This window comes from Coturnix japonica, chromosome 8, assembly GCF_054131305.1.
Source record: "Coturnix japonica strain WE chromosome 8, WE-NBRP24, whole genome shotgun sequence".
In the NCBI taxonomy this organism is placed as follows: domain Eukaryota; kingdom Metazoa; phylum Chordata; class Aves; order Galliformes; family Phasianidae; genus Coturnix; species Coturnix japonica.
Genome location: NC_140670.1, coordinates 27,284,802 through 27,299,944, shown reverse-complemented (window position 1 = coordinate 27,299,944; position 15,143 = coordinate 27,284,802). Strand labels below are relative to the sequence as shown.

Here is a 15,143-nt window from a genome sequence, read left to right as displayed (position 1 = left end):
AAAGAAAATCCACCCCAGGAAACCAAGCATATCATCCGCTTGGGTTCACATCTGCCCCCAGGTTTAAATGACAGACTGATTTTCTACTAGCTGCTCTTTCAGCCACTCTGTTTTTGCTGGATGTACAGTTTGTGTGCTGTATATACGCACTCCTTGGCCTGTCTTTCCAGTATTCATCAACCCTAATCATAGTTTCGTATCTCTTACTCTTTCAGCCCCTGATTTGACCCATTTAAATTACTTTATTACCTCTTCATGATTAGAAAGTCTTCCCCGTGACCTTTTAAACTTCCTCAGTACCTTTTCTGTTTTCTCAACCCTTCACTAAGTGTTTGCTACTTATCCTTTTTCTGAGGCCGACTGTTTTCTTTCCATTTGCAAAATCCTCTTGCTTTGTGTTTTCTTTCACTTCTTTTCAGATCATGTCACAGGGTTGAGACAGTGTACTGAACCAGCAAAGAAATAATGGGTAGATACTTTCACTTGTTCTATTTTAATTTAACATCATTCCCGTTCTTATTTATCTACTGTCAAGTTTTCATTTTAATGGTGCAAATGATATTTGCCTATTTTACTGAATTCCACACCTTCATTTAATAAGTTTTGTACTGTTGTATTTACTCATGCGTTCATCTCATGTACAATTTGAGCAATTATTACCACAGCTATTTGTTAAAAGTTGGAAGTAGATAAAGGCATGGGAACACATTCTAATTTAAAGACATCCCAAAACAAAACAAAAGATGCTTTTTCTGACTTGGCAGTTGCACTGTGTTCATTTTCGTGTACATTACTGCCTTTCTCAGGCTAGTCCTTAATGCCTGTTCTCCTTTGTCTCCCCACATCATGTATGAATTAGTTTGCATGCTGATTTGTTCAGTTCCCAGCACTGCCTGGTGACTGAAAGGCCATTTCACGTCATTCTGTGATTTGTGTTATTTCTAATGTTACTGTTTTTAGCCTGGTATTTCATAGCCGTTTCCTGTGTGCTATTACAGACTTTTGGACCCTGGACCTGTGGACCAAATTTTTTCTGCAAGTGTACACATCAAGTCTCTAATATTTATCCTTCATCTATTACATCTTCTTAATGACTTCTTTGATGTCAGTTTTGAGCAGCTGTGACCACATGTCCTCATGATTTATAGCCTGTCCTAGAACTGTAGATTGCACAGCAAAGGACTTGTTTCCTGAAACTGCTGTAATCAGTACAAGTCTGGAACATCAGCCCCTTTTTATTTAATTTTTCCTGTTTGGTGAGACAAAACAAAATTCTCAGTCCTTAGGGGAATTTGAAATCTCTGACATATTGAGGTGATGCCTTCAGCAAGACTCCTAGTTAAGGATAAGTGCTAATCTTACAACAGTTACCTTACCCAGATGAGTGGTGAATAGTTGCTGTGTAACATTTAGGACATATAACACATTCTTTGGTTTCATGTGATTCTTGCGAGCCTTGAGCTGACATAAAAATGTGAGAACATTTATTCAAGAACTTGTAAGAGTGTTGGAATTAACCTGTGGTTAACCTGTGTAGTTTATTACCCATAAAGAATCTACTGTATCCTTTTATGCATGTTGGTTATGTTTTTCTGCTTTTCCACTGCCATAACCCACTGCTGGCAGGTCCCCCAGGAGCGCCATAAGGTTTCCACTCCTTCAAGATGTATTAGTTTTCAGTATGACCATCAGTCTCCTTGCTCATGACTTTCAGAACTGTTTTCTCAGGATGATGCATACTTGGGGAGGTAGCTCAGGACTGGATGTGTAGTTTCAGCCATTATTTGCAGCTAGAGGGAAAATGATAGAAACTGCAAGCAAGGAAGAAGATTGGATATTTAGAGTGTAAATCTACACATATTTGGTTTGGCAGCAAAAGCTTTTTAAGAGGCTCCCACCTTCTACTCCATCCTTGCGCTGCAATTTTTCACCTGTCAGTTCTGCTGATGCAGCTCTCTGTGGTGTTGCAGTATAAACCCTTTTGAAGGAAGGGAATGGGTCTTTACTGTGGGAACCATTTTACAATCCCTAAAGTGGTTATGTTTGGACAACCAGGGGTATGAAATCTGGCACAGGACTGGTGAGAAAAGGGAGCCAGAAACTGTTAAGTCTGGAAGCTGAAGACTTATAGACTTACCTTGGCTCTGCACTCTGATTATATAGCTTAGAAGTTGTTGTTTCTCTTCTTCTAAGGGAAAAATATTTCAGTATGTAGGGTGCTCACAGTATGGTACTCCTCTGCTTTTTTAACAGGCACAGTGATGACACCAAACTACATAGACTCAAGTAGTCTCAGCGTTGCCCCATGGTGTGACTGCAGCAACAGTGGTAATGACATAGATGAATGCCGGAAATTTCTGAATTTCTTCCAGGACAACACATGCCTTAGTAAGTGCAAAATTAAAACATGTCATTAAGGGAGTTTTAGCATTTTTTATTCAATTTCTTTATTGTTTGAGTATGTTGTAATACATGAAGTCCATCTCTTTGCACACTGTAAGCATGGTTCTGCTGTAGGCGTAAGAGCTGGAACAGAACAAACTTCAGCCAAGAAATATTCGTGGTAGTAGAGCTTATGGGCAAGACTGTAAGTGCAAGACGAGGTTGTAAAAAAGTTCAAATAACACAAGCATATGATATAGAAATATGTTTACATATCTGGGCCCAAGCAATCAAGGAGAATCTATGCAAAAAAATTACAGCAGATCAGGGCCTTGTGTATAATCTAAGAACTTTGTGTAAAAAAAAAAAGGCATGTACTTTACGAAGGATCTTCTGTAGGTTAAGTATAAATTGGATTATGTTTGCAGTTTGTGGCTAAGCTCCGGGGTTTTTTTAGGTTACTTGATCTCAAAGGTCTGGTTTTAACACAAGCCTGGATGGTACCTATTTTCAAGATTTTTGTTGAATTATTGATTTTTTTTTTTATTTTTTTTTTTTCCAGTCCCACTCACTCCCAAATTAGGGACTGTTATAAATTTCAGAATGGCTCAGTGGAGTCAATTTTGGCAGGTTCTCTTTTCAAATTTCCTGTCTGCCTGGAGCAGCATAATTGGATGATGTGGAGTGTGCACCAGAGTTTTAATTTCAGATAAATGAGGAGACCAGAAGAACTTGGCAGAACAGAAGTTGAAAGGATACATGTTTGTCCTCTGAAATTGTATTACAGTGGCAAGCACGAGGAGAGGAAAGAATTACTTAATGTAAAGGACAATGTTGGCAATGAAGAGAAAAGGGAGATGTTGGCCATACATATTTAGGCCAGGAACTGGAAATTTTTTAACAGTGAGACTAAAGTTAAAAAACAACCTTCCAGCAGGAGTTCTGAGGGGGAAAAAAATCTCACCAGTTTTAAATGTAATTATTCATCAGACTATGAGAAGAAGTGTACATTGTTTCCCATCCAATTCTGTGTGCTTGTATTCCTACTAATGAAGGTATCAGTCTGTGCTTTAGGATAGGGTCTGAAAATCTTCACTCATGGCTCCTTGGTAGACAGCACTTATGTGAAGTCATGGGGAGTTTTGCATACATGAGTTACCCAAGTTTTGTTTGATAAACTATTTATTAATCTTGGGAGGGATGAAAGAATTACTCAAAATGTCTTAAAAAAATAAAAAGAATTTAAACTGTAATTGTGGAAAAGTTAATGATGTGGCCTGAGACCTCCTTCATATGTAATGGTGCTGCCATTTATATATGGTACCTTAATACATCAGCTGTTATTAATTTGGGAATATTAACTTCTACAGTGATTCCTTTTAAAATTCTTAGGCATGGAGACTCCATGTTCTTTCCTTTCCTACCAGTATGAAAACAGAAAGGTTTCTTGGGCGTAATAAGATGTCTTCTCCCCTTGCAGAGAAAAGTTCTATTTATTTTTTATTGTTAGCGTCACTAATGGCCTGATCACAAGTCACCAGGAGTTGCTGTTAGTTTAAGAAGTCATTCAAACCCTTAGGAAAACTTTTTGTGTGGAAAATATCACTTTATCTATTGCCTTATTTAGGTAAAAACAGGAAAAAATCACTCTAGTCTTACAGCTCAGGCTGCATCAAGCCAACTGATTGCCTTTTATAAATTCTTCTCTGTGTGCATTGGAGTTCTGAGAACTAATATTAGAATAAAAAGCATCTTTCTCAGATGAGAATTAAATGTAAATTATTTTATAAGGGAAGGAATACCACTGAGAAGGAGTATTAATAGCTTCCGCATATTAGTCCCCAGTGAACTTGGTTTGATTTCTTATACAAAGAATTTGAAATAAGAAATCCCTAAATCCGCCTTGAATCCCCAAAGACCTGATTAAAAATTGTTTTTCTATTTGTTTATTAAAAAGCCCAACCAATTTACTCTTGCCATAAACATACTCCTTAATCCCAGGAAACCATGATAAGCTTTTTAACTTTTATATTGTGAAGTTTTAGTTTAAGCATGCTTCTCTCACCTAATTATGCAGATTTTGATTGAAAACTGTAAGGAAACGACTGTCTTAGTTAAGCTATTTTCTAGTTATGAGCATGTTACTTTTAATACAGCAAGCTGTAGAAGTGAATCAGTATTTTGCCTGCTCTGTTTTCAGTTTGTAATGTCACATCACCTGCCTCGTTAAGACATAAAATTCAGAGTGTGTTTTAAATTGGGAGAGTCAATTTTTGATGCTTTTTGTTGGTAACAAATACGGTTACAGTAAGACTGGGGGCTTCTGCCAAGGTTGACTGGGAGCATTGAGCAGGAGAGGCTGCGCTGGATAATTATGTGGCCCCAGACTCTTAATTCATGTTTCTGATATGTCCAAAATAAGTAATTTCTGCTTTCTTCCATTTGTTTTGAAGTAGAAAATTACCTGTCATTTCTTTTTTCAGAAAATGCAATTCAGGCTTTCGGCAATGGTACTGATGTGAATGTGTGGCAACCAATTTTACCTGTACAGACCACCACAGCCACAACTACAACAGCTTCCAGACTTAAAAACACAGGTTCAGAGACCACCAACAATGAAATACCCAACCACAATGATTCACCAGCATGTGCAAACCTGCAGGTAAGGAAGTTTTCTAATTGCTGCAGTGCATGAAAGAAAGTGGTTTGTGGAGTTTTATGCAGTGTTGTCCTGTGGCATGAATACACACCCGCTTTAGAGTATTTGTTAATTCCCATACTGTGGTTTCAAGCCAGATACACTACAAAATATCAGACACTATTTTAAATGACAAACACAAATTTCAGAATGGACTTTTTTGCCTCCTTGTTACAGAAAGAAATGGTTGTGGTATTTAATTTGTTATCACAGATTTGGATATGAATGTGGTGCTCTCCAAACACTGACAGTATATGTCAGATTAAATTAGTCCCCTGAGTAAACCAAGCTCAAGGGGAACTCTGAATGTTAGCTATCATGAAATGCTGTCTTCTCCCAACTTCTGTGTTTGATCAGGCATCTTCCTAAACTGGGATCAAAGCTGTGATGTGATTTTGGCTAATGGCTGCAGCTATTTTGTTCATTGTTTCAGTCAGCCTATTCACAGTGTGTCACTGGTTCTGGATTTTAAAGAGGCTCATCAATTGCTCAAGGTGGTGATGTATGTGCAGCTCTTAGAAAGCAAAAAATTTGGGCAAGAGAGAACTGTGAAATCTGTGAAGGAAATAGCATAAGATAACAAGCAGTGTAGATTAACATTCTTCTGAGGTGTTACTGACTCACAAAGTATATGCAGTTAATGGTAGATAGAGTTGAATTTAGGAGCTTCTGTTTTAATTTGATTTTTCATATCTGTACATTCATTATTAGTTAAGGTTTGTAAGTTATTGATGAACAGAAGATAGTTGCAGGCACAGCATTCCCCTATGCAGAAGCCATTTGATCAAATGAAATATGCGAAAAAGAACTATAATCTTTTAAATCTGGAATTCAGAATAGCTAGCATCTAAAGCAAAAATGACTTGGGATACTATTAATTCTCTTCATGTTGTATTAAGGTGTTTTGAGATAGAGATCACATTTTCCTTCAATTTTTGAACAGCTTCCTATAGTGTAAGGCCTCCAGATGCTCCCAAAATGCACAGTAAATAATGAGCTTAAGAAGTGGCAAGTGATCACAGTCCCATTGGTTTTGGTTTGATTTGCAAATGTTCTTCAAGCCTTAACACATGTCTCAAAGTATTGAAAATAAAAATTCTTCCCTGTCCTCCCTACCTTTCTCCTGTTACTCTGGCATTTTGAGGTCATGTTCCCCATGAGATTATTAACACTGGTTTGAAGCCGTGCTGTGCCTTCAAGTGTTCCCCTGATACACTCGATGGAAGCAAAGGTCTGTAAGGAAAACAGCATCCTTTAAATAAATGATCTGCCATTTTGTAGAAACTATAGATATGTTGGCACTGAAAGGTCAGTGAAGATACACGAATCACACAGATTTATTCTCGTGAAATACAACATTCAGGTTACAACTTTTTCTGCCTCTTTTGTGGCAGAAATGAACCACGGAGAACAAAGCTCTTACATTCCAATGCATCTTTTTAAAGTAACTTGCAAAAAGTGCCAAAACAAGCCTACAAATATACCTATATATATATATATACACATATATATATATATTTAAACCTATGTTTATTGGACAGCGTGGTGCCACTTTGCATGTGAGACTTCAACCTCAGTTCAAATTTTACAAAAGAACTGAAAGCATTCATATCGCACTTTTAAAAGCATATTCATTCCAAGACTCTCCTCCTAAGAAAAAAATAGGCCTTTGTAGTATTTTCAAAACATGAACTTGAGCTACCATAAGCAATCTGAAGGGCTTTCTTATGCACTTATCGTTTGAGCAGAAAGATTTCAGAAAGGCAATAAAGCCTAAATATACTGAAAAGTAGAATTAGAAGCATTAGTATGGAAAGACAGTGACAGAGAGGGAATAAGGAGGTGATGGCTGAGATGCTGCAGGGCTGCGTATCCTAGTTAGTGGATTTCAAAATGCTGTAAAGGAAGAAAGAGCAGGAAGTGATTGACTAGTATAAATTGCCATAGAAATAAATACAGTAAGGGAGGAAAGAGCAGGAAGTGATTGATTAGTATAAATTGCCATAGAAATGAACAAATACTAACCTCCCGAGGTTGTAAAATACAGGGCATTAACCCAATCTGCCAAATGTGTCACTGGCCGAGCAATTTTTATACATTTCTTCCTGACTTGTTCAGAATGGTTGTATGAAAAGCGAGAGTTCACTAATGGTTTTGTCACTCTGCCATGTACTCCTGCACACGTGCCCTACTTGGAGCCTGGAATGGCTGCAAATGCTTAAAGAAAGTATGAGATACTCTTTGTTTATCTGAAGTCAGCATTTATTTCAAATACCTATTGAAGGTTTGGACTTTAGAATCATTTTTGCTATTTAGAAATGGTCCTTCATTCCAGCGTACCACTTCTTGAAGTATTTACAGTTCTACCATTATAGTGATATTTTTTTAGCTACCAGCTGATGCAGAGAAATGTTGATTTTTGGTATATGCTTATGTGTTTACATATGCTTGGATTTATATACTACATTACTGTTTTCTCTCCCAGAGTTAAGTCGGCACACTGTCTTCCAGGAAGATGCTTAACTTCATTAAGAGTCCTTCTATAATCACGGCTTATAGCAAAGTTTTATACACAAATATTGAGTAGTGGCTAGCTTTATACAAAATGCCAAATCTGGCTGTTTCTGAGGTGCTGCATGTGTATCAAAGGGTCCACGTCACCACAGTATAAGTGAGTAGAAGATACAAATAGTGAACTGAAAGGCAGAAGATGAAGGCCAACAATGTCCTTATACAGGCATTATTTTTTTCAGTTAGCTGCACTCTAATATTTACTATTTAACAACTGTATTTATTTGTTTGTCCTTCTATCTTGGTCATAACTGGTATGTGCCAGTCAAAAAATGGTTATGATTTTCAGTCTCATGTTTTGCCATTACTGCTTGAGCCATCATGTTGGATTATGTGAGAAGGATAAGAGAATTACTTTGGATGTGCACTCACTCCATGTATTCTTCAAGAAAAATGCTGGTTCTGCATATAGGAAAGATGCATGGAAATGAAAAATGATACTAAAACATACTTCAGATGATAGATGAGATAGATTAGACCGCAGTCATCAGAGATAAATAAAATATTAAGGCTTTCATACTGGCTTTGCTAAGATACTTAAATGGACGTTTTTCATGTAACTAAAAATGTACGAAATCAAAGTGGCTAAGGACATTTCATTCTAATTTTCTGCTTCAACTCCCTGCACAAAGGTAATATACTTTGTTTTCTCATGTTTATTATAAATTCCTTGATCTTGGTAACCTTGGCTCAGCATTCAGATAGAGTTTAAGGCTTTTGCGGTTTTGAAGAAGCGTGAGCTGTGGGCGTATATAACTGAGATATGTGGCCCTTCAGACTAAAGGAAAAGATTTTTCAGTCGAGTCCAGCATGTTGATGCCTTTTTATTCTCAGCAGGAGAATTCCAAATTTATGAGATAGATAGGATTTAAAACCTCAAATATTTTGCAGGGAACAGATGAAAAGAGAAAGGTAGTAGGTACCTATAGGCAAATTTTGTGGATTTGTTGTATGATTTGGGAGTGTTTATAACAGTGTGGATCAAATCACATGCTGTTCTTCCATAGATTTCCATAATTGAATGTAAACTTGGGACTTGGAGAAGAATCTGTTAAGGCAAGCCTTAGGAAAAAGCAAGAGACAGAACCCACAGTTCTCTGAGGAGAGCAGAACTTAAATGTGATTGAGATTGCAGATGACTGTTTTTTAGCTTGTAGGTCTGAGTCTTCCGGATCTTCACCCCTATGTCTGCTAATCTGGCATTTGAAATACTGTCTACAAATATCTAATGTCACTTTCTGTGTGCCATTATTATTATTATAAACCTTGTGTAGGTGTTGGGAGAGGGTTAAAAGCTTCCATTTAGTGCTGAGGATCAAGACTCAGTAGGTGTGGAACTTCATGTACTGGTAAATGGGTATTGGGTGAGCATAAACAGGGAACATGGGCAGCATGGACTGTTTAGTTGATTAGGGAATGGTACAACCGTCAAGATCGTACTCTGGAATCAAGACTTGCACTTCATTTATCCCCTGTGCACCAGTCTCAGCTAGTCCATATGGCTGGCACCCTCTTTTCTATGGTCCCTCCACACCACCTGTGATCATTCGGCTTCTTTTCATTTTGTGGAAAAACAAGCACTGTCCTTTCAAATGCCCTGCCTATCCCTTCCCCTGGGAGACATTATACTTGGACCTCTTCCTCCAGACATTGCAGCTGCACAGAAAGTTCCAGTCTGGAGCAAAAGACGGACGAGAATATAAAACTCCCATTGCTGTGCCAGAGCAAATTGGGGAAAAAAAAAATAGAATATTGACTAAATGTTTCATATGAAAAGATTTAAATTTACTTCCTGTATTTCCAGGATTAGCTGACATAATGGGGTCAGCTTGCTGGTAAAAGTGATTTACAGAACACCTATTGGCAGCTTTTCTTCTGAAAAAGCAGCATCTTTAATATGCTTTAGAGGCAATTCTGCTGTACCTAAAGGAGTCTTGCATGCTGTACATGTTCAGATTAAAATCTGGCAGCTATGGGTAATTTAGTTTCATATTTAATTGTTGTATTCTTCTAATCTGGACAGCACTAAACAAAATTCTGTTTTGCTAAAACAGAGGCAGCTTTGTCCATTCACATTGATTTCAACAAAGTTAATCCTTATTTTTTTTCAGCAGCATTTTGGATGGGGTCCTCAAAAATGTGCTTTTAGAAGCATACAGTTCCTTGACACTGTATTCTTTTACTTTACGATTCCTGCACCTTTTGGACAGAACCCAGGAAGGTCTGGTCACTACAAGAGAGGCTCAGTTCTCATTTCTTTGTATGCTTGTTGGGATATTTGTCGTTGTGAAAGTGGCCAGCCATCCAGTTGCATTGCTGTACACGCAGTGTATCTCAACAGCAAAATGCTGCTTTAGAGTGAGCATAGACGTACATATGTGCTAGAGGTCTGATCATGTAGACTACTCCCACTGGAGCAAGGCTGCACTTATGTTCTTCAGTGTCTCTGCCAAATAATTTCAGGACCACACAAGATGAATGATTTTAAGCTTGTTGAAATCCTGACGAAGTTCAAAAACTGATTAATAGTGCTGATGAATTTCTAAGCACAGGGAATCTTTTGCCTCTTTTGAACTCTGGGGAACAGTTTGAGGATGTAGTCACGTATCGTACCCTATAGGCTTGTATGTGACATATTAGAGACAGTATTGCATCAGCTGTCAGTAGTCAGCAGAAGATAGTTCTCATGTATCAGCCTTGGTAGAGCTTTCTCGTTGAGCACAGGGCCCTGTTGCAGGAGCTGTCAGGATTTGCGAAGTAAAATGTAGCCAAAGCTCTTGTCTGGTAGTAATCGGCACAGCTCTGCTGCCATAATCAGCACTGCTCAGATGTGCACCAGCTGAAGCAAACATTCAGTCTTTTTGGCATATAGACAGGGCCTTATGTTTGATCATTAGTGCTCAGTGAAATACTTTTAGTGTTGGAAGTTAGGTATAATAAATTTCTGTTACTGAAGGATAACAATAGCAAAATGGTTTGTTTTACATATTAGAATTACAGTTTAAATTACGTTTTTTTGACGAGTATGCTTTTCATTATACCAAAATATTGGGCATGTATACTGCTGGAGAGCATAATACTTGAGAATTATTTCATCAATGCTAAAATATTTTACAGTTCATTTAAAAAAAGTTTTAATAGCCTGAGCATCTTTAATGTATTATAATAATACAGCTCTTTATAGCAGACTGTAAAACTCCAGACTACAGTTTTAGGAGTCATGCAATTTTGTTTTATAGTTTAATAATTGTTCAATTGAAAATGAGTATGAGGTTACTAAAAAGCACTTTAATGACTTACAAAACTACAATTTTATCAAAATGTATTGCACACCTTTATAGAAATTGAAATTTCTACGGACAAATTATAGTTTTCATCCTCAGAAAGACTTTTCCAAATTGTTGCTATTAAAAGCAGAGGTAACGTTTGCAGCATTCCCCTAAGCCACAGCTGCTTCTACATTTCCCATCAGTATCCCCTTGTAGGAATAGCCACAAAAATAGAGTGTTAAAATACACCAGAATCAGAATATTGAATCACATCAGATAAGCCAAATCAATCTATTCATAGCCCATGTTATTACTTTATATGGTTATTTATCACATTAAAGGTATTCCCAATGTCAGCTGACTTTAGTTCTCAATCAAATATCTGGTCCATCAGACGTTTCCCTTTTATAACAGATAGCTTTCTATAGCCTTCAAAAACCAGCTATAAAATAGAGCATAGTATTCTAACCTAATTTTAAAGCATAGCTATTTCTAATAAAAATTCTAGGGCATTGCATTGTGATGGTAGATGTTTAATCATACTGTCTTTGGAAGTACACTTCATAACATATTGTGCATTTATGGAATTTGACAAAGTGTTTCATTTAAGATGTAATGTTGGCAGTTAGCAAATATTAGGTTTTGTCCATGACTTTGTTTCCTTTTATATATGTGTATATGAAAGTAATTCTGGCTACGCAAGCAGGCTGGCCCTGTTGCGAAGCAAGGGCAGACAAAACAGTTCATGCCACCAGGTTTCTAATGGAATGGAGAATAAGAAAGGAATCCTTGAAGTCACTAGTACTTCTTTATTTTTACCACAGTAATTTGTTAGAGCCCTACTTACAGACCAGGATCCCATTGAACCAGATATTCTGCAGGCTTGTGGTGACAGAGTACTCCCAACCTTAAAATCCTAATTACAGTTGTCTGCATTAAGATAGCAACTTGTAGACTTCATTTATTCTGACTACCACATGGTATATTGCAGTGCTCTGGAGCAATAAATGTTTTACTATTGTAAACTGTTAATATGTTAACTATGTTGAACTATATTAATACTGGCTTATAATACTAAAAAAGTACATTAGAGACACAAGGAAAACCAAAGTGAAAGACTTTGCACTACCTCAGATAATGGAAACAGTTGTTGATACAGAGATGTTTATTTCTGAAGTCTGAAAATAGCTTGGTAGTTGCCAGAATTGATTAAATTTTAACTAATCAAATACTATTTTAAAAATCAATTTGGCCATTTTTGCAAAGAATTGTTATTTTCTAGGCAAGCAGAGGGATTTGCTGCCAATTTCATGAGACTTCTGTAATTGAAATGTATTTTTTAAACACTGTATTGATTCATGGTATGCTGGTTTAAGACCAGATGACAGTGTAGAGGCTTAGTAATTTTGGATACTAGTGCAGTTTAACCACAGATGTGTACAGTGTTGTGAATCACTCAATCTTGAGAAAGATTCACTGCAGAGGTGGGACGTCAGGAGGAGGGACAGCATTGCAAGTGGGTGCATGACGTCTTCATCCAATGGGAAAGAAGGCTCTCACCTGCAGAGAGACCAGGATGTGTTATATAAGGATTGCTCTGAAAATAATGCCTCCTATTATGTTACACTGACCCACACTGTCAGAGGGGGATGTGGTGGTATGGCTGCAGAGATTGAACCTTCCCACCATTACATTCCATTGCTGTGTGACAGATGGTAGCAGAAGGGCAGTTGACAAAATGGCATCTGACATGGAAGCATGGATGATGTAAATATGTGTAATTGAATTCCTCCACACAGACAAAATGGCACCCGTTGATGTTCATCAATGGTTGCTGAACATTCATAGATACCAATCAATGGGCATGAGCATGATGAAGAGTGGGTGGTGTGTTTCAGCAGTGGTGACAGCAACATGAAAGGAAAACCACATTCTGGACAGCCATGCACAGCTGTCACACCACATAAAAAAAGGGTCTTATTCAACTGATCTACATGAATTGTTTGATTATGATCAGGGAATTGTGCACAGAGCTACACCAGCTTCAGTGTGTTGGGAAAAATAGTGGCAGCATTGGAATATCACAAAGTTTGTGGTAAGTGGGTCTCACAAACACTAATGCAGAAATAGAAAGAACAACAAAGAACACACCAACTGTGACCTACAGAAAAATACAGAATCACAGAATTATCAAGGTTGGAAAAGACCTAGAAGATCATCTAGTCCAACCATTACCAATACTTCCTGGCTAAATCATATTCCTCAACACCACATCCAAGCGTTTCTTGAACACTCCCATGGTCGGTGACTCCACCACCTCCCTGGGCAGTGCATTCCAATGCCTGACTACTCTTTCCGAAAATACCTTTTGTAGCTGAGAATTTGTGCTATTGTCTAGTGTTATTGTGCTCTTCATATATGTTGTAGTTACCATGGAAATAAATAGGAGGCATCACTTGCAGAGCAACATACGTATATATTTCTGATGCTGGGTGTTGAGGTTTCCTTCAGCTCTTTTCCTGCTCCCTGGCAACTTTAGAAGTTGGAAAGGTGGTTTCAATTGTATTTTGTCTACTGTTATGGCAAAACATGGAGCAAAGTTTGTAGGTATATGCTTACAACTCTGTCTGATTCACTTTCAGTCCGAAATAATTGTGAAGAAGGTATGAATGTGATAGTATGCCAAAGCCCCTACCCTGTTGCTGTGGGTCCTGGGCAGTCATGATGCAAATGGAGTTTTCCACAGAGCAACCCAGACCTTGAGAATCTGATGCAAGCATTTAATTGTCTCTTACTTGGTAACTAGATGTGTTCAAATTGACTTTTTGCTGAGTTCAGCTGAGTCATTATTAAGAATATAGAGTTGAAGCATTCTGGGAAGATATATGAATTTGAATAGTCCAGTACAGCAAAATGAAAGGATTATTTGATGTTACCCACTGGGTGAAAGTGGGTTTGAAGGCATTTACCATAATTTCAAAACTAAATCATATAGTGTTAGCTTTAAGCATACTTCTAGCATCTTGCAGAACACGCCATTTGTGGAAGTGGATGCGGCAGCTTTCTTCATCCTCTTAGTCTCTCAGCAGCATTACTTTTCTTGGCACAGACCTGTAACTTTTCCTCTGGAGCTCTAAAAATCCCAATAGCAGCATCAAAGAAAATGACACTGCTTTTAGAGAAAGAGATTCCCTTAAATTCATATAAGGAGAGCCATTCTAAACACCTTTCTATACCACTGGAAACCCTCCTTCTTTCAGAAAATAGAAAGTTCCCTCTCAGGAAACAATAACCGAGACTATCACTGCCTATTTATGTAATATTAGCTGTTAGCCCATTAGCTCAAGGTACAGGCGTATCTATTCCATCTCTGAAACCTCAGTTCTAGTTAACTATTAATCTTCATTGCATCTTTTTCCCATCTGGCCTTTCCTCTTTTTTTTTTTTTTTAGCTGTCTCATAGTCTCATTCTGGTATGAAATTTAGCACTTCATTTTTCTTTATTCCTTCTGTCTGATGTAACATCTACCTACAAATTGAGGGGAAGAAAAGGGCTGTAGAAGGCTGAGTGGGAGGGATATTGAGCCCATATGGCACAGGAAGAACCTCCCTGCCATCACTGACTTTGCTAACTTGGAAGACACAGGGAGAAAGAAGAAAAGGTGAGGAGTTGAAGCCATGCTGGCTTGCAGTAAGAGGTTGGACTAGGTTTGTATTTTGTTATGGGAGAAAATCTGATGTGCTCCTGTTTCTTTACCCTTGATTAAAAAGAACAGATTGCATCCCTCTACCAATAGCAAACCCAAGTACTTTAGGTTTGTTTGTGCATATAAATTTATTTGAGTCTACAGAGGTAATCATGTGACCTATCAAATTCCGTGTTTTTTTGTTGTTGTTTTTTTACATACACAGAAAAACAAACTTAATGTTGCAATTAACAGTTACTTGTAGCTATATCACGTCAGTCCTTGATTTTTATATGTAAACTGTAAAGTACAGCTCTAAAAAACTACTGAAGCCTGTAGTTATCATATAGCAGATATGATCCAAAACATTTCAGCAGCAATTAAGATCATTTCTTTGGAATAGTTTTATCCTTGTAATCAGCAACAGATGAAATCTAGAAGAGCCTAATCAAAGCTACACTGTAACTGATCATTCTACATTTTATATTGCTGACAGTACAGCATGGCTGAAAAAATAGCGTACTGTTGAAGTGCAAT

At 37.6% G+C, this 15,143-nt stretch overlaps 1 protein-coding gene across 2 annotated transcripts in view; it reads left to right on the top strand.

The window, feature by feature from the left end:
* Nucleotides 1-15,143, top strand: part of GFRA1 (GDNF family receptor alpha 1) — a 144,114-nt gene that overhangs the window by 108,189 nt on the left and 20,782 nt on the right. For both annotated transcript variants that reach the window (XM_015867420.3, XM_032445523.2), the window contains 2 exons: nucleotides 2,254-2,388; nucleotides 4,866-5,044. In XM_015867420.3, coding sequence (XP_015722906.2) covers nucleotides 2,254-2,388; nucleotides 4,866-5,044 — 314 coding nt within the window. The remainder of the gene's footprint in view (nucleotides 1-2,253; nucleotides 2,389-4,865; nucleotides 5,045-15,143) is intronic.